The sequence below is a fragment of the Anolis sagrei genome, chromosome 4 (assembly GCF_037176765.1).
Source record: "Anolis sagrei isolate rAnoSag1 chromosome 4, rAnoSag1.mat, whole genome shotgun sequence".
In the NCBI taxonomy this organism is placed as follows: domain Eukaryota; kingdom Metazoa; phylum Chordata; class Lepidosauria; order Squamata; family Dactyloidae; genus Anolis; species Anolis sagrei.
Window position 1 is genome coordinate 155,536,738 of NC_090024.1, and position 20,771 is coordinate 155,557,508.

At 38.1% G+C, this 20,771-nt stretch overlaps 1 protein-coding gene across 10 annotated transcripts in view; it reads left to right on the forward strand.

Annotated features, from left to right (window-relative positions):
* The window catches only part of TTLL7 (tubulin tyrosine ligase like 7), an 84,616-nt gene that overhangs the window by 26,747 nt on the left and 37,098 nt on the right, over nucleotides 1-20,771 (forward strand). For all 10 annotated transcript variants that reach the window (XM_067467800.1, XM_067467804.1, XM_060773822.2 and 7 more), the window contains 7 exons: nucleotides 5,794-5,952; nucleotides 6,814-7,030; nucleotides 7,660-7,824; nucleotides 8,545-8,703; nucleotides 15,437-15,531; nucleotides 19,369-19,516; nucleotides 19,616-19,689. In XM_067467800.1, the coding sequence (XP_067323901.1) occupies nucleotides 5,794-5,952; nucleotides 6,814-7,030; nucleotides 7,660-7,824; nucleotides 8,545-8,703; nucleotides 15,437-15,531; nucleotides 19,369-19,516; nucleotides 19,616-19,689 (1,017 nt within the window). The remainder of the gene's footprint in view (nucleotides 1-5,793; nucleotides 5,953-6,813; nucleotides 7,031-7,659; nucleotides 7,825-8,544; nucleotides 8,704-15,436; nucleotides 15,532-19,368; nucleotides 19,517-19,615; nucleotides 19,690-20,771) is intronic.

The window sequence follows — 20,771 nt, forward strand, 5'->3', positions numbered from 1 at the left end:
CTCGAGGCAAGTTTGTGACTGAAAAAAGGAACAGTGGCATGTGTGGCTGATATGTGTGAAAACATCAGCTGAGGAAATGGGATGTGGCAATGTGTTGTCTTACTCCATATTTTTGTTGCTACCTTTCCATTCTCCTTTACTTTGGGAAGCTAATACATTCTGACATGCAATTCACTGACATGGCAAAATAAGGCAATAGATGTCTCTGGACTGTCATAGTCTGTTGCAATCAGTTTATTTGTTTTTTGTAGCTGCTTTGATGATTGCATTTTGCAGAGATGTGCTCCATTACAAAAGGACACGCAGTCTAATTTTCAGAACCTTAGAACTCTTTTGATTTTTCACATCTGTGTTACATTTGTTGATACTCTTATTTAGGGAAGTAAAATTTTAATTATTTTGCCTTTTTCACACAATAGTGAAAATTTTGAAAGTTTTATCTGTGCTGGGTAAGATTGTAAGCACTTTTCTGCAACTATTTTTGCTTCAAGATAAGCAAAAGAAAAATTGCCTGCCTCCTGGCTCCTTTTCAGGATACTTCCAAGTGTTAAAATGCTCTTTATAGCTAAGGGTGAGAAAATTTAGGCATATTATTTACATCTCTCCTCTAAGGATTGTCAAGACTTATGAGCTGGGGTCAAAGAGATGTTTGGAAAGCACACAACAAACAGCTGTATGCTGTTTTTATATAGTGGTCTTTCCTTCTTTTAATGCTGCTATGAGCTGAGCCTGGAAATTTTTGCCTCAAAAGTAGGTACTTGTATTGGTCCAATAGGAAAGCAGAATGCAAACTCTATGTAGGCCAAACAAAAAAAATGAGAGTTTGGTTATGTTGTTCATATGTTCATTTCATGATTAATTCATTATTTAGCATATTTCTAACCTGCCCTATTTCAGCATACGTTTTGGTGGGGTGACATCAATAAAAACAGCTTAGAGCACTTAGAAACTTAGACAAAACAGAGCCTACAAAATTTCCCTGGGAAGGCAGTACACAACTGTGGTGCCACAACTGAGGACACATCCACACAGAGTGGAAAAATGTGCGTCCTCCTGTATTTTCACATGGGGTGTCCAAACAACATCTCATGTAAAAATGCATTAATTTGTGACAAAGCAGGAAAACCCTGCTTTGTGGTAAATTAATTTGGTTCTGATTAAGCCAATTCTTCCTGAAAGATTCGGGTCAAATCCTGAAAGACTCGGGTCTAATTGAGTATGACTGGTGTCTGGACTGCCCCCTCAGAAGTTCTGAGGGGGCAGTGCAGACAGCCCTCTCAGGTTTTCTGGGCTGACTCAGTCTGGAATATCCAAGAGGGCTCTAACATCCTCCCCAACTCCCCCCATCTCTCCAAGTGTTGGTGTCCACCTTTGGATAGTAGCTGTATTAATATTTCTGAAAGTTGGGGGGAATAATTCCTTGTTATCTTGTGTCACTGCATAGAAAATTCAAGGAGATAACTCTTGCAGTTTTTTTTAAATGATGTATAAAAACTTTGAAAATTCCCCAAAACTCCATGGACAAGTTGACAGGCTAACAGTGCTAAATGTGTTCTACTATTGTAGCATGTTTCATCTCAATAGCTGCAAAAATGAGGGAGAAAGGAGTCCCTGAATTTTCCCCACTTGCACAACTACTATAATGAACAAATAACAAAATTTTGCTATAGTAATGAAAGTTTTACTAGTGATACTTTAGAAATGAAACATCAGCACCCTCTTATTTTGTAATGATTTTTGAAACATTTTTAATCAATCACATATGCTTTTTTTGGTATATTCTCAATTGTCAGTGAAGACAATTCAGTCATTCAATGTATATAATTTATATAGGGAATAACCAGATAATGAGTCAAGTGATGAGGCCTGAGTATATGAAACAACTCTTTGTTCAAATAAAGGAAAATACAACTTCAGTGTGCTCTAGGCATTAAAGACAGCAAAAAGATCACATTTGCTGGGCCATAAACAAGAAAGCAATACGATTACACATATGATCACTTGCTAGCAATATACTGAATCAGTGCAGAGCCAATATTTTGTGACTGCAAGGCTCATAAAACAAAATAAAAATTAGAGTGCCAATTATGCATTTTATTTTTTAAAAAGTGTTTTGTTATGCAATTAGCTAGGGACTTTTATAACAGGCCACTTATTGTACCAAGGCCTTGATGTTTTTGGCTTCAATCCTGGTTTTACAGCTGTGCTTGGCATCTTTTTTAAACTTGTGTAGCCAAGATGAGTAGTTGCAACACCCAGGGTAGGGGTTCTGCACCACATCCTAGCTGAAATAATACAGTATCAGCAAAATCCTTAATGTCTTTTTTGGCTTTATCTTTATCACATGGTGGACATGAGAACACTACCTCTGTGCTTTCTGGTATTGTTCCACAAATAATTATATTAATACCTCAAACACTAGGTGTCTCAAGAGGCTTTTTTACACTACACATTTATAGCACTATGATGTTACTTTAACTGCTATTGTTGTATCCTGTGGGATCTCTATATTGGTAGTTTGGTGAGGCACTAGAGGAGTTTTCTTGCTTAGACTTCTACACATCCCTTGCTAACCTGCAAATTCGAGGGTAGGATAGAATCATGGCTGTTAAATTGGAACCATAGCACCAGACTTGTATCGTGTGAAAGGAACCAAGATATCAGTTGGATATCTAGGTCAAGGAATGATAATTCACATAAATACATTTATTTCTCTCCCATTTCAGGGCCCTTCTACACAGAACCTAAAATAGAGAAGTTACCAGGTTAAAGGGGAGGGGGTGGATAAATAACACTACTGGTAAATCTGTGCTGATTTGCAGCAACAAATGAAAAACACTTGTTAAAAAGGTCCACTTATATGCCAATTTCAGCTGGAAAATGTGCATATTCGCATCACTGTATCTTCCTGCAGTCATGCAAAACATGTGATTTCCTTCCCTCCCCTCTGTGTAGACTTCTTCAGTGGACATGCAGTTTTTAAAAGTCAGAAACAGCTGATCAACTGATCAGGCTGTCAAATGGGCACACAGGTGGTTCAAAGGAACCACAAATGGAGAGGAATTAGAATTCTCTGAAACTTTTTATTTTATACTTTATAGTCTTAGGCCCCTTCTATGATGCCATATAAAATCCAGATTATCTCCTTTGAACTATATTATATGGAAGTGTAGACTCATATAATCCAGTTCAAAGCAGATAATGTGGATTATCTGCTTTGATAATCTGGATTATATAATAGTGTTGAAGGGCCCTTAGACAGATCTTGAAGTAACAATTGGAGGAAGAAAGAGATCAGATGGAAGTTTTTTTTAAAAAAAATCTCCATTATTTATTTATTTATTTATTTATTTATTTGCTTTATTTCTATACCGCGTTTCTCAACCTATAATAGGTGACTCAATGCGGTTTACACTATATTAATTACCACAACAATAACAATTAAAACACAGCATACCCAATAACAAACACACAACCATTCATACAATGCCTCGATCGTAAACATGATCCAGTCTCATATCCTTATACCGTTCCTATGTTCAGTTTACCGTCCTTCTGTGTACCATTGCGCTGATTAGCCAAACGCTTGCTCAAAAAGCCAGGTTTTGAGCTTCTTCCTAAATGCCAGCAACGAAGGGGCCTGTCTGATGTCGCTTGGTAGGGCATTCCATAACCGAGGGGCCACCACCGAGAAGGCCCTGTCTCTCGTTCCCGCCAACCGTGCCTGTGACGCAGGCGGAACCGAGAGTAGGGCCTCCCCGGACGATCTTAATGTCCGTGTCGGTTCATAGGAGGAGATGCGTTCGGAGAGGTAGGTGGGGCCGGAACCGTTTAGGGCTTTGTAGGCTAATGCCAGCACCTTGAATTGTGCCCGGTAGGGAATTGGCAGCCAGTGGAGCTGGCTCAACAGAGGAGTGGTATGCTCCCTGAGAGCTGCTCCTGTTAGCAACCTGGCTGCCGAGCGCTGGACCATCTGGAGCTTCCGGGCAGTCTTCAAGGGCAGCCCCACGTAGAGTGCGTTGCAGTAATCTATGCGGGATGTGACCAGAGCGTGGACTACCGTGGCCAAGTCCGACTTCCCGAGGTACGGGCGCAACTGGCGCACGAGCCGAAGCTGTGCAAATGCTCCCCTGGCCACCGCTGAGACCTGAGGCTCCAGGCTCAGCGATGAGTCCAGGGTTACACCCAAGCTGCGAACCTGCGTCTTCAGGGGGAGTGTAACCCCGTCCAACACAGGCTGTAACCCTATACCCCGTTCGGCCTTTCGACTGACCAGGAGTGCCTCTGTCTTGTCTGGATTCAACTTCAATTTGTTCACCCTCATCCAGTCCGACACAGCAGCCAAGCACCGGTTCAGGACCTGGACAGCCTCCTTAGAAGTAGGTGGAAAGGAGTGACAGAGTTGGACATCATCTGCGTACAGATAACACCGCACCCCGAAACTCCGGATGATCTCTCCCAACGGCTTCATGTAGATGTTAAACAACATGGGGGACAGTATTGAACCCTGCGGGACCCCACAAGACAAAGGTTGTGAGGACGAGCAGCTGTCCCCCATCAACACCTTCTGGGTACGACCCTCTAGGAAGGACCTGAGCCACTGTAAAACAGTGCCACCAAGGCCCATTCCCGCAAGGCGTCCCAGAAGGATACCGTGGTCGACGGTATCGAAGGCCGCTGAGAGATCCAGCAGGACCAACAGGGACACACTCCCCCTGTCGAGCTCTCTGCGGAGATCATCCACTAAGGCGACCAGGGCTGTCTCGGTACCATGTCCCGGCCTAAAGCCAGACTGTGCCGGATCAAGATAATCAGTGTCTACCAAGAATACCTGGAGTTGTGAGGCCACCACACATTCCAGGACTTTGCTCAAAAAGGGAAGATTGGAAACAGGCCGATAGTTGACGAATTGAGTGGGGTCTAGTGATGGTTTCTTCAACAGCGGTTTTATTACAGCTTGTTTTAAGCTGGCTGGAATATTGCCTTCCCGAAGGGAGGCATTAACCACCACCTCCACCCACTCGGCCAATCCCCCTCTGGCCTCTTTTAGAAGCCAGGATGGGCAGGGGTCTAGGATGGGGTCTATTCCAACAATTTCTGCTTTTAAATGGAATTTTGGACTGCCCATACTTGCATATATTGCCCATAATGAGATATCTTGGAGATGTCTAAACACAGAATTCATATGTTTCATATATACATTATACATATAGTCTGAGGGTAATTTTATATAATATTTTAAAATGTGTATGAAACAAAGTGTGTATGTATTGAACCATCAGAAAACAAAGGTGTTACTGTCTCAGCCATATATGTCAACAGTTTCAGATTTTGAAGTATTTTGAAATTTTGGATAAGGCATAATCTATGTTGTGTAAGGCTTCTTTCTTAGTGGATGGAGAAAGCCATAAAGTACAAAACAGTTGAATAACTATCTGTATTGGCAAATATATTTATCTTTTACTTTTTACCCTAGTAATTGTGGAGGTTCTAAGCTTGCCAATTAACATTTTCGAATGCAAATGTGTTTTACAGGTTGATCTTATATCCTTTTGGTGCACAACCTTGTTGTAACTGATGGCATTGGCTCTAGTGGAATATTTAATCTGCATTCCTATGCATGCTTAGGTGAATGAGCCTTAATGAATTCAGTGGTTCTTATTATTCCATAAACCTGTTTAGGATTGTGCTGCCAGAGGCGACGTATCTTAATGAATGACATGGAAATGGAGCAAGCTTAAATGCCAAACTATTAAAAACCTGTTACACTGATGCTCTTCTTTTGTTTTTCAGAATGATAAAATCTCAGCCTCAGGAATACAGTTTTATTCCTCGGACTTGGATATTCCCAGCAGAGTATACACAATTCCAGAACTATGTGAAAGAACTCAAGAGAAAACGCAGACAGAAAACATTCATAGTCAAGCCAGCTAATGGGGCAATGGGGCATGGGTATGACATAAAGAACATCCGTTGTGAATCCTTCATCTTGTGTTTCTTTTTGCTGCTTTTATTAATGTAAATTACCCTAGGGATGATTTTCCTTTTCTGGGGAAGGCAATAGGCAAATTCAGTAAGAAGAATTATATTAAATATGCTATGCATATTAAAGGTAAATAATAGAAAATTTTCCCTACCGAATAGTGGACAAGAATTCTTTCTTTCCAGTGCTAATCCAAGAACTTGAGAACATGTACATGTCCAGATTTTATCTAGCATAATTAATGTTTGCACAAGCTTAACACCAGTAAATAATACTTTAAAAAAATAGTAAGATAAAACTCATTCTAGTTAAGTATGAAATTGTTAAACAAGCCCTTGACAGCCTGCCTGGTCAGGATTGTTTGCAGTTGACATGTGTAGGAACTTGTAACATGATTGATGAAACTTACAACAGAGCAGCTGAATAAACTATAAGAAAAAAAATTGTGTGAGTTAGCAAACTGATTTAAATCCACAATTTTAAGATGCTACTGCTGTCAATTCTCTATTAGCACCGGATAGGTATGATTACCTGCAGTGACATTACAGGAAACACAGCATTTTTAGGTTTCGAAGTGCTGGGTGTAATTTCGTATTGGTTTTTTTTACATACTCTGACATCAGAAGTAGAAGGTGTATATAAACACTTAATATACCATACCATATGGCTGCTTTAGTGTATATGGCTGAAGGAAGCAACATTTCCTGAGCCTGATATAAGCTAACGATGAGCACAAATCTCTGTATTGACAAAGTTGGTATAATAAAAACTGCATTTTTCAGTTTGTTCGTCTTTCAGCATTTTCAACATATTTTTATGCCTTTAACCAGGATCTCCCTTACAAGAAATGCAGAAAAGTTGCATTCTCAAGAACACCTGATAGTCCAGGAATACCTTGACAAGCCCTTTCTTATGGAAGGCTACAAATTTGATTTAAGGATATATATTCTGGTGACTTCTTGCGATCCTTTAAAAATATTTTTATATCACGATGGGCTAGTGAGAATGGGCACAGAAAAATATCATCCCCCCAATGATTCAAACCTGGTAAGTGGATGTTAAGGTTAAACAAAGCTCTTCATAGTACAATATAAAACAGTTTAGAAATGAACCAATTTCCTATTGGCAGCAAAGGAAAGGTGGCCAATTATATCGTGTAAATCACTTTGGTTGATCTTGCTTTCCCTTTGGGTGTATCTACACTATATAATTAATGCAATTTGACACCACTGTAACTACCATGACTCAGTGGTTTAGAATTCTCGGATTTGTAGTTTGGTGAGGCACTAGCGCTTTTGGCAGAGAAGGCTAAAGACATTGCAAAACTACAACTACAAGGATTGTTTAGGATTCAGCCATGGCAGTTAAAATGTGTCAATGTGTTAATTCTACAATGTTTTGAATTTCTTTCATTTGAAAAAAAATGAGTAAACTCTTTAGTGAAGTCAGTGAAATATAGTTCTAGTTCTTATCGGCCACCTTGCATGTGAACTTATGCCACACATCAGCAGTAGCTTCATCTTGCTAATAAGCAATTTTATATCATGTTTTGTGATGTAATGTTTTACCTTTAAAAGTTCAATCTTCTGCCCCGTCATCAGTTTTAAAACATTGGTGTGCTGTCTTTCTAATGCATCCCATGGAATCTTTTAAAGCAAAACTTCCATTGCTTTTAGAGCCAACTGTATATGCACCTGACCAACTACTCCGTGAATAAGCATAATGAGCATTTTGAACGGGATGAAACCGAAGATAAAGGCAGTAAGCGCTCTATAAAGTGGTTTACTGAGTTTCTGCAAACAAATCACCTTGACGTTTCCAAATTCTGGAATGATATTTCAGTAAGAGAAAACTAATATGCAATAGCTGTTTTTATGTTTTTTGTTGGCATATTAACAGTTTATTTTGCCTGTTTCCCTTGAAGCCTTTCCCAACTTATGGCAACCCAAAGGCAACCTTATCATGGGGTTTTCTGGGTCTGTGACTCACCCAAGGTCAACCACTGGGTTTCCATAGCTGAGCAGGGAATTGAACCCTGGCCTCTAGAGTTGTAGTCTTATGTTCAAGCCACTACATCACACTCATATTAACTACATTCCTCGCTTTTTCAGTTAGGAGTGTAACCCTGTTTGGTTTTTGATACATCTTTAGGAGTTGATTAATATACATTTTTCATGTTGCTGAATTATTAGAGCATAAACCTGAGAGCATTTTTGCTATACCAGGAACTATCATTCCCTGAGGGCAAGATACTTGAGTGTGACAAATGGGCAAATAATCAGATTGTTCCTGTTTGTTGACATTCAACGTTTTGTTGAAATGTGTTCAATAAAATTGCTAGCATGCTTTCAGCATTTCTGATTTTATTCTTAAAATTAATTTTAATTCACTATCTTTTTTATGATTTCACTGGAAAGAACTGTTGATTTGAGTCTTCCTTCTATATGGCCAATTTCTATATTTGAATATGTTTTAATATCTTTTTGTACTCTAAAATAAAAAATATTTTTTAAATTAAAAAATAGCCAGTCGCTAACCCAATTTACTGTACAATCCCCCAGGAATTAGTGGTGAAGACACTCATAGTAGCAGAGCCGCATGTCCTTCATGCTTACCGTATGTGTAGACCAGGGCAGTCTCCAGGAAGTGACAGTGTTTGCTTTGAAGTTCTTGGTTTTGATATTCTGCTGGACAGAAAACTCAAGCCATGGCTCCTAGAGGTAAGCTGCTTGAAAAATCATTTTTACTAAATCTGCATTAGAATCAAGGAAAGCAAACCAACATCCTGTCTGTTTAATCCGGTAGGGGTGTGGGACATTGAATGCCATTCAGAATATTAGATGATAGTTTCATCTGACAGGTGGTTCATATGTTAAACATAACTGGAAAAATGTGACAAAAAGAGGGTAAAACAGAGCTTTCATTTAGGCATAATAGCTCTGAATAGTAAATAGGTACTGTAAAGCGATAGACTGCTGTCTTCAGATTGATATTGTGGGCTTTCCCGAAGCTCCTAATTGGCTATTATAGGTATCCATATACTCGATTAGATTGGCCTAATATTCTTCAAAAAATTAAGAAATGGTTCACACTTTTCTGTTCCTTATTCTGTTAAAACACACATGTCGTAAATGGTAAGTTCTGTGACCCCTGGAGACCATTTTGATCCCACAGATTTCACTACTTGTGTTAGAAGTAAATTCCATTTTGAATGTTGCTATAGAAAAAGTGAAGGAAGAATTTACCACACTCTTCTTCCTTTTCTCCATTTTAACAGAGCTTCTAAATGTTCTCTATCTGTCTGAATGGGTATGCTATCAGGAAAATAAATCTTGGAATCTGCATACAATGTGTGCATTGCATATGGTCTGAAGTGGCCATATGCAGATTTATATTATATTTTCCCCTTTGAAACTATCACTTTGCAATTTGCAAAACAAGAACACCACAGACCAAGTCATAAAAAGCTATGGTAGTTTTAAAATCAAGTCTGTATGAATGAAGCTTTCATACACAACACAACAAACTATTAATAGAATACCAGCCATTGCATATCACCAAGTATTAACCACCCACACCTCTGGCTGATACTGGAAATTAACTGGTACAAATTAGGCTTGTTCAATTCAGCTGGAGAGCAATCTGTTTTTGGTATCTGAATTTCATTGAGTACCCAGATCTGTTTTCGGAAGCCTCCTGAAAATCGGCTAACGGAAATACCTGTTTTCAGCTAGGCAGCGAAAGATCCCAGAAGAGTTGGCCCATTGGTGGCAGTGGGGAACTTATGACACTCCACTTTCCATTCCTGGGATTTTTTTCTTTCTTCCTTTCAAGGGAGCCTGGGTTTGATTAATTTTGGGGGGGGGGGGGGGTGTTGATTAATAGGGTTAAGGAAGCATTTTCCTGGAACTCTTCCTTTCAAGGGAGCCTGGGTTTGAGGAAGGGGTTAAGAAAGACCCTTTTCTTTCTTCCTTTCAAGGTAGCCTGGGTTTGAGCAACAGGGATAAGGAAGCACCCTTCCTGGGCTCCTGTTCTTTCTTCCTTTTAAGGGAGCCTGGTTTGAGGAACAAAGTTAGGGAAGCATGCGCTGTGTGCTCCCGAATTGAAGGGAAGAAGTGACACCCAGCTGCCACATGGGCTGTTTTGGGTGAAAAAAATGGTGGCTGAGCCGTTGATGTTACAGTCATCAGAGAAGCTGAAGGAAAACAGCTAAAATGAATCTGTGCATATGTCTAGTACAGATAGCCATCCAGCCTCTGCTTAAATATCTCAAACAAATAAGAGTCCATCATCTACCAAGGCAATTCATCTAATAACATTTCAATTAAGAAGTTTTGAATAGTACTCAAAACCGCTTTCCATGTGTGTTGCACCCATTGATTCAGATTCTTCCCTCTGGAGCAACAGAAAAATTAAATTGCTCCCACAATGTGACAAGTGTTTCAGGTATTTGAAGATTATTATGATTTAAAATGCTTTCTCTCTGGGATAAATATAACCTGAATCTTTCAACTGTTCTTTATGGCTTTGCTTTTTATGCTTGAAATAGTACAAGTTTTACCTGAGTACTAGCTTTATTTGAGTATGGTCTGTATTGTAGCACTCTTTCTCTTTCATTTTTCCATTACCAGCTCCTTTTTTGACCAGTTTTTCTTTCCCTCTAGTGCTGTTTCTCTCTCTTTTCCTTTGCCAATTTAAAAATAACTATTTCCCCCCTCCTTTCACACTGCTGTTCATTCAAGAGAAGACTGGAATTCAAACTTTTCCCTCTCCTAACTCTTTGCCTTACCAGGCATCAGGAATTTATCTCTATCCTTTAGAGTCACAGTATTCTAGTTCCCAGAGCCAGGTAGCCATATTTTCATATTATACAAAATATATGCTTATGAAGTGATGGGTTGCGAAAGAGCTATCTAGCACGACTAATTTCCCTATTCAGCTGCACTATCTTAAAATGTTTCTTATAGTTTGGAAACAGAAGTTGAGGGAATGGAGGGGCAAACAACAAATAGTCCAAGAGTTTACTGTACCACATGACCTCATTTTTAAACTACTTTTGCTTAACAAACTTAGAGGTCAAGAGAGGTTGCCTGAAGGTGCAGAGAGTTTGATTCATTCCTGAATTCTATCTGTGCTCAGAAATTTCTCATGATGGCAGCCATCTCCTTCTTTTGGAGGAGGAAGTGGAGAATGAAGGGAAGATTGACCAAAGGTGTGAGGAAATTTGAAATTTGCTCTCTATTCCAAGTAGATATTCAAACGCATTTCCCATGCCCGAGTATAGATTGCTCTGGCTTTCTGACATTTGGGCTGGATCTACACTTCCCTATATCCCTAGGATTCGATCCCTGATTATCTGACTATTCCTGGCTGCATGAACAGGCTCCTTGGCTAAAGCTCCTGACACGTATAAATTATATGTTGGAAAATTTGGAGGGGGTGGCTTTTGACATGCCAAGAGCTTTAACTGATGGGACTGAGCATGCAGCCAGGCCCCTCAGATACATTTTGAGGAAAATGGGGGGCTGGGAAGGGATAGAAAGGGTGCCCCCCACTCCATTAGTCTTTTTGCACCTGAAGAACCAGGATGGCAATGTGATTGACCCCCAGGATCACAGAATGAGGTCCCGGAATTCAATACCTGCACGTCCACACCTGGAAAGATCTGGACCTTTCAGGTGTTAAATCAATCTAGAGTAAACTGGGAAATCCCAGTTTGTTCCAGATTAATCCATGTTTAACTGAGACATCGTGTGGACATAATCAGATAATCTGGGATCAGATCTTGGGATATAGGGCAGTGTAGATCCAGCCTTAGCCCCACATGGCTAAGAAGAGGAGACTAATTACCTGCATTAAGATTCTTCCAAACCAACTACACTATGGCATTTGAAACAACATCTGATACAAAATATGGACCTGTGACTCTATTATCACTTTTCTTCTCCTGTATGATTATTATTTTTTGCATATTAAAGAAGTCTTTGAAAGCTTGCATGCTGTGTTTTCTGCATTTCAGTTGGTCAATAAGGAATTAATCTTTTGAGGGTTTTGGATTTCCTTGAGAGAGTGTCCTTGAGCTGATCTGAAACTGCAGCTCACAATCATGTGTAGTGTAATATGCCGCACTGCTGAAAAGCAGCAGGAAGTCCTTCAGAATGTCACTATAAAGATAGAAATTTGTTCTCTATATCCTATCTTGTGTATACATTCACGTAACTGACCTTTTGGGGTTATGACCAGTAATTTACCATAAAAATATTCTTGGATAGAACATCATAATCTCCAATCATTTTTGAGTGTTCTGGGTTTTAAGAATAAAATAGAAATGCTGCTCTTTCCAAATTATACTTTCATGACCTTATGCTTCCAAACATTTCTGGCAAATGCAAATTACAAATAGAGGTGAGCTATGCTATGCCATCTAGTGGAAGAATCACAAAGTGTTCCCTTTTGAGCTGAAGATCTTGCCAAGCCGGTTTTATTCGTATGGTTCAATGGAGAATACTACTACTTTGATTAACTAATACATTTGTAGTTTTTTTTCCAGAGAGCTGTACAGTATTGTCAACACATTAGATATTTGAACAAATCTTCATAGGTTTTGTTGTTATATGTCTTCAAGTCAGCTCCAGTATGATAAAAAGCTATGCTAGGGTTTTCTTGGTGAGATTTATTCAGAGGATATTTGGTTTTCTTCTTTCAAGGCTGAGAGTCTGTGACTTGATGAAGGTCACCCTGTGTATTTCCATAGGTCAGCAAGAATTTAAATGTTGGTCCTCCAGAGTCCTAACCCACCACTCACAGCCACCCTGAGTCCCTTTGGGGAAATTGAGACGGGATACAAGAATAAATTATTTGTTGTTGTTGTTGTTGTTGTTGTTGTTATTATACCAGAGTTACTCAAAGTGGTGGTTCTTGGACTACTGTCAGTCCTTGGGTAATTTTGCTGCTTGTCCTTAATGGATTTCCAGGGAAGAAAGAGACATTTTAAGCCAGTGTTACAAAAACAATACTGATCCCTGATACACTGGGGGAAAAAACCCCCTAATTTCTGATTAGGTACCCTGAGAAACATTGCTTTGCACCAAGCTGGTGTTCTCTGTGTTACTGCATGCCTTGGCAAGATAGCTGGCTGCTTCCAGTTGTTTTGGAGTCTTGTGCAATTTAACGGGATAATTTATAGTCACATGCAAGACAGAAGATTGAGGTTCAGGAATGAACAATCATGTATATAAACCAGGGGTGGGAGAAATCATAAGTCCATCTAGATCTCACTGCAGTTCCTGTCATTCCTTTCCACTGTGTAGTGACACCAAGAATTGTACTCTTAAGAACATCTGAATGTCCACATGATTCTCAAGCTTAGCCTAAAATAAATTTCAAATTCTAAAGAATCATGCGCAAACCCATAGATATTGCAATTGGTTTTTTTCCTAATGGAGAAAACCAAAGATTTCAAGCCTAAATGAAGTATCAGATGAGAAAAAGGAAAGCCCTGTGCAATACTTCTTTCAAGAGCAAATAATGCAAAATGTATACTATTAGATTTGGGATCATGGAAATGATTAACCTACAGGCAGAGCCTTTAGAACATTGAGGTGTCAATGTTGATTTAGTATTTACTCTTTATGGCAGTCAGTGCATTCACATGGCAGTTTTAGCTTATAAGAAAAGTTACATGCTTATGGGCACAAACAATAATCAGAGATGGTGATTGGATTTACTTAAGAGAGAATGAGTGTGTACAGAACCTCAGGATATATAGAGGGCAGGGAAAAAGAGAAACTGTGGTGGGTATAGACATTACAAATATGAAAATATGAAAAGTCCATAGAATGAGAAAGGAAGGAAAATTGACAAGAGGAGGAGTCAATACATGGAAATGAATAAAGAAGTGAATAAGTTGGGACCATATTTTAATTCCAGCTCTATTCCTCAGAGACCCAGCATGGTATAGTGGTTTGAATGTTGGACTATGACTCCTAAGACCAGAGTTCTGATCCTTCCTTGGCCAGGGAAGCCCACGGCAGAATCATGAGCAGGTCACACTTTCTCAGCCTTAGAGGAAGGCAATACAAACTTCTCTGAGGAAATCTCATTGATAAACCCCCATGATTCATCTTACAGCCTTTCTACACAGACACTTAAATCCAGTTTGAGCCGTCTAGAGGTTGGGATGTCTATGAAATGTACATTCCCAATGCATGATGCAACACACATTCAGCTGGAAACAACGTAGCAAAAAAGCCTCTCAGCTGTAATTCTGGACCAAACCATAAAATCCACTGAAGCTGATCAGTGTATATACAATGTAAAGCAGGAAACTGGAAACAACGTGCAGAGGTGCTTATGTGCATAGGGCTAACTCTGAAGCATTCAAAGAAAGAAACCAGGCACACAGCTCTGCTAGAAGGTAAACGCCTTCCCCTGAAAGCAAACCTCAGCTTTCCTGTGGTGTTATCTGTTTCCTTTTCTTGGTTTGCTCTGAATTGTTCCAGCACTTATTCTTATCAGATAGGCTGCTTCTTTTCAGCACATCTTGCCAAATGAGATAGGAAAAAAAATATTCCTTGGCTTGGAGCAATCCACACTCAGCAAATCTTTGTGGCCACCATCCCAGCTTCCAGTTAGTTCATGGGATGCTTTTGTAGGCCCTCTGCAGTGTACAGCCTTAACTGGAAATGACATAAAGGCAATGACAACAACCTGTTCTTTTGTGATCAGATTGAGATATCAAATGTAATTATCTTCTGTCAATTTTGGTGGTTCACCAGAAACTTTAGCTACTTCATGTGAAAATGGATGTGACTAAGCCCTATGTAGGTGCAGAATATCTGACAGATGGTATCTCACCGTATGTGCTTTTCTGCACTCTGGGATTTTAAGAAGAGGTTCTTCTGTCAGTGCCACCGTCTTCTCAGCTACATTTAGTGTATACAATTGATAGGGTCTTCTCAGTGGCTGCCCCTAGGCTCTGGAACTCCTTCACTATGTTAGCTAGAATTGCTCCTTGCTTGCTATCCTTCCACTGACAAATGAAGACTTTTTATTTTCTGGCAGACTTTTAATACTGGAAAGTTTAAATGAAACTGCTTTAGAAAACTGTGTTCGGTACTATTTTGCATCATTTTAAATGTATGTTTTATGTTGTAATTGTTAGTAGTTTAATTCTATTTTAATATAGACTTTTGGCATGCTTTCAGCTATACTATAGTCATAATTTGTAAAATACTTGGTGACAAGCTGGGATATAAATAAGGTATGACGATACATAGGGCAGAATGTAGATGCATAATCAGGTATGTTTGCAAGATGATTTTTTAAAAAAAATGACCCAATGTGTGTGTGTGTACAAAAAAGAGTGAGGTATAGATAGAAAAACTGAATATTTTGGAATTATTGTGTGGATTAAACATTTCTAGGAATGATCTCTCCTCTTATATTTTTCAGATTAACCGAGCCCCAAGTTTTGGCACAGACCAAAAAATAGACTATGATGTGAAAAAAGGTGTTTTGTTGAATGCATTAAAACTCCTCAATATCAGGTAAATTTATATTTCAATTTAATACATCTATTTATTGCTTGTGACCAAAGGCTATTGCAAACTGTATATAAAACGAGATACAGATTCACAAGCAAACTGTACAGCATGAAAGTCATTACAAACAACCACCATCTGCAGAAGGGGAAACACTATTCATCCAGAAGGTTTTTGAACAATCCAAAGGATTATTGTTAATGTCAAAGAATACAGCAAGATGAAATAGTTTTAAAAGAAAATGCTAACTGATGAGTTTTCACAAAACTATCTTGACTCTTTATTGTTTGAAGGGCAAAGTAGGATATAATATAAACAACACTGCAATCAACATACTCTCAGCAAAAGTATTAATTTCTTTTAAGTTGAGCAGCCCACCAAAACAGTCAAATAGACAAAAAACTATTTGTGTGGGAATTGTTAATAGCGTAATGGAGAATCCTCAATACAACCTTCTTGATATGACCAATTTATAGATCAAGACTAAGAATTTCCCCAATTCTCAATATTGCAGCCTACTTATCATTTACCTACAGGTGTGCTGTGCCAATATTTACAATTACAACACCTTTTAATGACTGTACATGGACTGTAGTTATGAATACATCATCCACACCTGCTGTGTTATTAGTATTAAGTTTATTTATATCCCACTTTTTCTCTTTATATGGAGACTCAAAGCGACTCACAATTAAAAACAATGCAATACAACCTGTTGTGTTAGAAGCACATCAGGAAATCCGAGGCCAATTAGTCTAGGTGTTGCCCCTCGTCATCATCAGCTGGCTGAATTACAACACAAGATGGTTATTTGTTGTTGTTGTTGTAAATACTGATTCAATGTTAATGCAATTTGAATTGATTGATGATGATGATGATGATGATGATGATAATAATAATAATAATAATAATAATAATAATTTATTGAGGCTGGGTACAACATACTACACTATACAAAAAAAAATAAAAATAATTTTAAAAGCATGTATTAAAAACATAAGAATAAAATACAAATTATTACATGTCAAAATGCCTTTTAAAATTCAAATAGGATAGGATTTTGATGTGTTTCCATTTGTAGCAATACATTTTGGACATCTGATTGTATTCTCTTTCTTTTGTGCTCTTTGGATTCTTTATATGGACATTACACCTTTGGTTTATATCTTCCTGTGGTCTTGCATACATTTTTCCCTCAGATACATATGTTCACTCAGATTGTCTCAATGCCTCAGCTATTTTAAAGAAAGTGTTTAATGAATGAGGGCAGATTGACTGTTTTTGAGCACTGTCTATCCTTTTAAAATGCTTTTAGTTGTTTATATTTTATGAACCCTGCATATGATCTGGCATATATTTTTTATTTAGAATCTTTTACAGCTGTATCTTTTGCAGAGTTGGGAACATTACTTTTTAAAAGCAGTGCAGCTGGCTGATGATGATTTTCTTCTATTTTTATTTGTTAATTGTTTTTTTTTACTTATTTTTTCTTTTAAAAATCTACTTAAAATTCCTAAGAGGCATCACTTCCCTGGTATTTTAGGAGTAACCAGTTAACATCATTACTTTTCTGGTGAAATAAGTAATGTTATCAGACGTTGACCTAAATCTGACTGTTAACGTGGACAAAAGTAAACTCGCAGAGTCAATTCATGTATAAGTAAGTGGATAGCTATTTAAATCCTATGTATTCCATTGGTCTACCCTAGTTAGGACTAACAGTTGAATTTAGGACATTGTGTTACTATTTAAACATAACAACATTGGGAATATTTTTAACAAAATCTGCAATTACAATCGCAATGTTATGCTTAATGCTTTAGTTTGAAATTTGGAAAATTATCAGGTAAGAATGGAGGGTTATAGTTGAGTTTCTTATTTTTTGATATGAATTGATTTGTTGCATGACTTGGTGTGGATGAATGAAACCTCTGGTCTTCGGCATATTTATCCCCGTGCCTCGTAGATTTTTGCCTGCTGGGTCATGGTTACTAACCTGCTGTCAAAGTCATAAGTATAACGAAACAAGGGAGTAGCTGGAGATAGTGGTATGAAATTAGGGTATTTCCTACCTAAATAAGAAATCTCCTCCACCCAATGAAATCCTCAAATTTCTCGCATTACGAGGCTGTGGAGTCAGTAAGCCAAAAACTTATCTCTGACTTTGACTCTGTGGGCCCTTCTATTTAGGCTCTAAAACACAAAAGAAACCAGGATAAAAAAGGGGGGGGAGGGTGTCTAAATAGAAAAACAGGGTGAAATGACGTTTCACAAAAATGCATACTTATTCAAATTAACAGATGAAAAACGCGTGCTAAAAAGGTACACTTAAAATCCAAATTCTGTGGGAAAATATTCATATTCACATGATTATATCTTTGCAGTCATAGAAACACACGATTTCATTCATATATCCCTGGTGGACTGCTTGAGTACACGTGTGCATTTTAAAATCCCAAAATAGCTGATCTGTGCTGTAAACAAATGGAGCCATGGACACACAGGTGGCTAAATGGAAAAACAAACGTAAACCAATCACAATGAGAACTCTGCATCCATTCCTTTGTTCTGATCTTTACGAAATTAAGCAGATCTTGAATTTACAGTAGAGTGAATGAGAGATAAGAAGAAATCTGCTTGTGTGTACATTTAGATATCTACAAGAGCACATATCAGGTCCAGTGCATCTTGGAGATTCAATTAAAAAACAAAAAGTAAACTTCCACCAGGTGTCCCATGTCCATCTTGCGGATTCCTAAAATCCGCTACAAACGAAGGTGTCAGGATGGCAGGGGACCACTTACTGGGGCTGACAGGTCTGTGTTTGGACTTGCTGTCAGGTCCCATGATTTTTTGCCCTACTTATTTGTCCCACATTTTGGTGCTGTCTGGAAGTGACCTATGTTTCTGTTCTGCAACTCTACTTCTGGTTGCCTCTCCTCTATAGAATTAATGCAGCGTGACATCACTTCAACTGCCATGGCTCAATACAATGGAATCAAAAGTGTTGTAATTTCACAAGGTCCATATCCTTCCCTGCCAAAGAATGTTAGTTCCTCACCAATCTACAAGTTCCAGGATTAAATAGCATTGAATCATGGCAGATACAGTGGTATCAAACTGCATAATTCTACCATGTAAATGCACTCTCTGATTCTGACTCCAGTTCCTTCATAAATAGCAAATCAATATTAATTAGTAAAAACAAATTTACTGTTGCCAAATAGTAGCACAAAGTATTCATCCCTACCACATGAATCACCAAGAGACTAGATAGATTGATAAACAATTAAAATGATTGAACAAGAAGACTTTCCTAAATTCCTTTGAAAGTGAATATATAATAATCTAGGCATTTGTGCTTTTATTTTGAAGCTGGAGTTAGAGTAGATACATTTTTGACTCCACATATTTGGTGAATTTTCTTTTACTTATTTCTTGAATGTATACCCCATTTTTTTTCCTGAGGTTGGATCCAAGACTGATCCCAGAAGTTTAAAACAATATGAAATTGACTTCTTATTTTCCAAAAGTTAAAAACAAAACAAACAACATTATATTAAAAATCATGTGTATGATGTGCTGTATTTTATTTTCTAATCATGAATCTTACTAGTAACTATATTCTTAATGGTTTTTTTTAAACTGTTTTAAACAGTAAATGGGAACAGAGCAAATGGGAACTCTGCCATGCTAGAAATTGGAGACTGATGGAAAATTTCATGAGGACCAAATTCTTATTTTGGGGGGCAATGCCATCATTCAACACCTCCTCAGCCCAGCTACATTCCCTGCTTGATGGATATGTTATTTTTATCATGTCTGCTGTCAATTTTGTTTCAGGACAAGTGATAAAAGGAAAAATTTAGCTAAGCAGAAAGCAGAGGCTCAGAAGAGACTTTATGGTCAAGGTTCAATGAAAAGGTTGTCCCCTGTGTCTTCTGACTGGGAAAAACAACGGCGGTCCCTAGAAAGAAGGAGAGAAGAACTGGTATTATATTTTGAAACTATACATATATAAGCTGTATCTTCAGACTCTGCCCGTTAACATGGTCAATCACTTCTTAAATGTTCTTGATTTTTTTTTTAGAAAGAGACACTTGCACAAGTACGCAAGCAGATCTCCAAAGAGGAACATGAAAACAGGCATATGGGAAATTACAGGTAATTGAATAATCTTAGTTTTCAATTCAAAAGAATTTTTAAATATAGGATAATGCTGTAACTGATGAACATTTGTATGCCTAAATTGTTTGGGCAAAGATGGCTTCTGGTGAGTAATAGGAGGAGTGATGAGAAAATTAGTGCAGTAAAATCTGAAAGTGGTACTGAGTTTTTGGGGTTTAAAATGCAATTATACTCAGCAAAATTGACATGTGGTGCAGAGCGAAGACACAGATTGTTTCAGCCATGGCTTTGTTGTGCTCCCATTTTCTGCCTAGGATGAATTTGCCCTGTTTTCAATCTTGCTTCAGAAAAAAGTTAACTCTAACTAGCATTAGTGTCAGTACAGATCTTATTCTGGAGCTTGGAAAGTGACATTTTTAAAGTAGTTTTTTACTTTTATCGTGCCAAGCCACTCCAAGGATTTGACTAATGCCCGATTGCTCACTGGAGGGAAGGATATTAGAGGCAAAGATGAAGTACATATCTAAGGAGGAGGGTATTTACTAGAACCAGATTTGGACAGATACAATAGTTAAACATGGAAGGTTTAACCAAGTTCCATATAATGAACATTTCTGTATCTGTGGGGCAACAGAGGTAGAGGATATTACACATGTACTGTTTAGTTGTGTTTTGTACAACAAAGAGAGAAATCAATACCTCGGACCATTCATTATACAGAAGACTCACTGGGATCCCCATATCAAAACTATGTTCTTAATGGCTGGCCAGAATGCTAAGATAACACACCAAACAGCCCTTTTCCTTTATAAAGCAACTCAGCTGAGAACTGCGTATCTGGAGGAGATTGGGGTAAACTGTAGGGGTGATGCAGATATCTGAAGTGGCTTGGGATTGTATAATAACTGGTCTATTTTAACCTTTGTTTTAACCTTCTTTTTTAATTTTTGTGGTTTGAAATTTTACCTTGGCATTTTAATGATGATATTTTTAATTATCTTTTAACTTAATCAAGTTTGAATGTATGTTAGTTCACTATTATGGGAGTCCTAGGATAGTGATTATTGTCTATTTGTGTATGATTCTGTTTTTGTTTTTAATGTTGATACTGTCAGTGG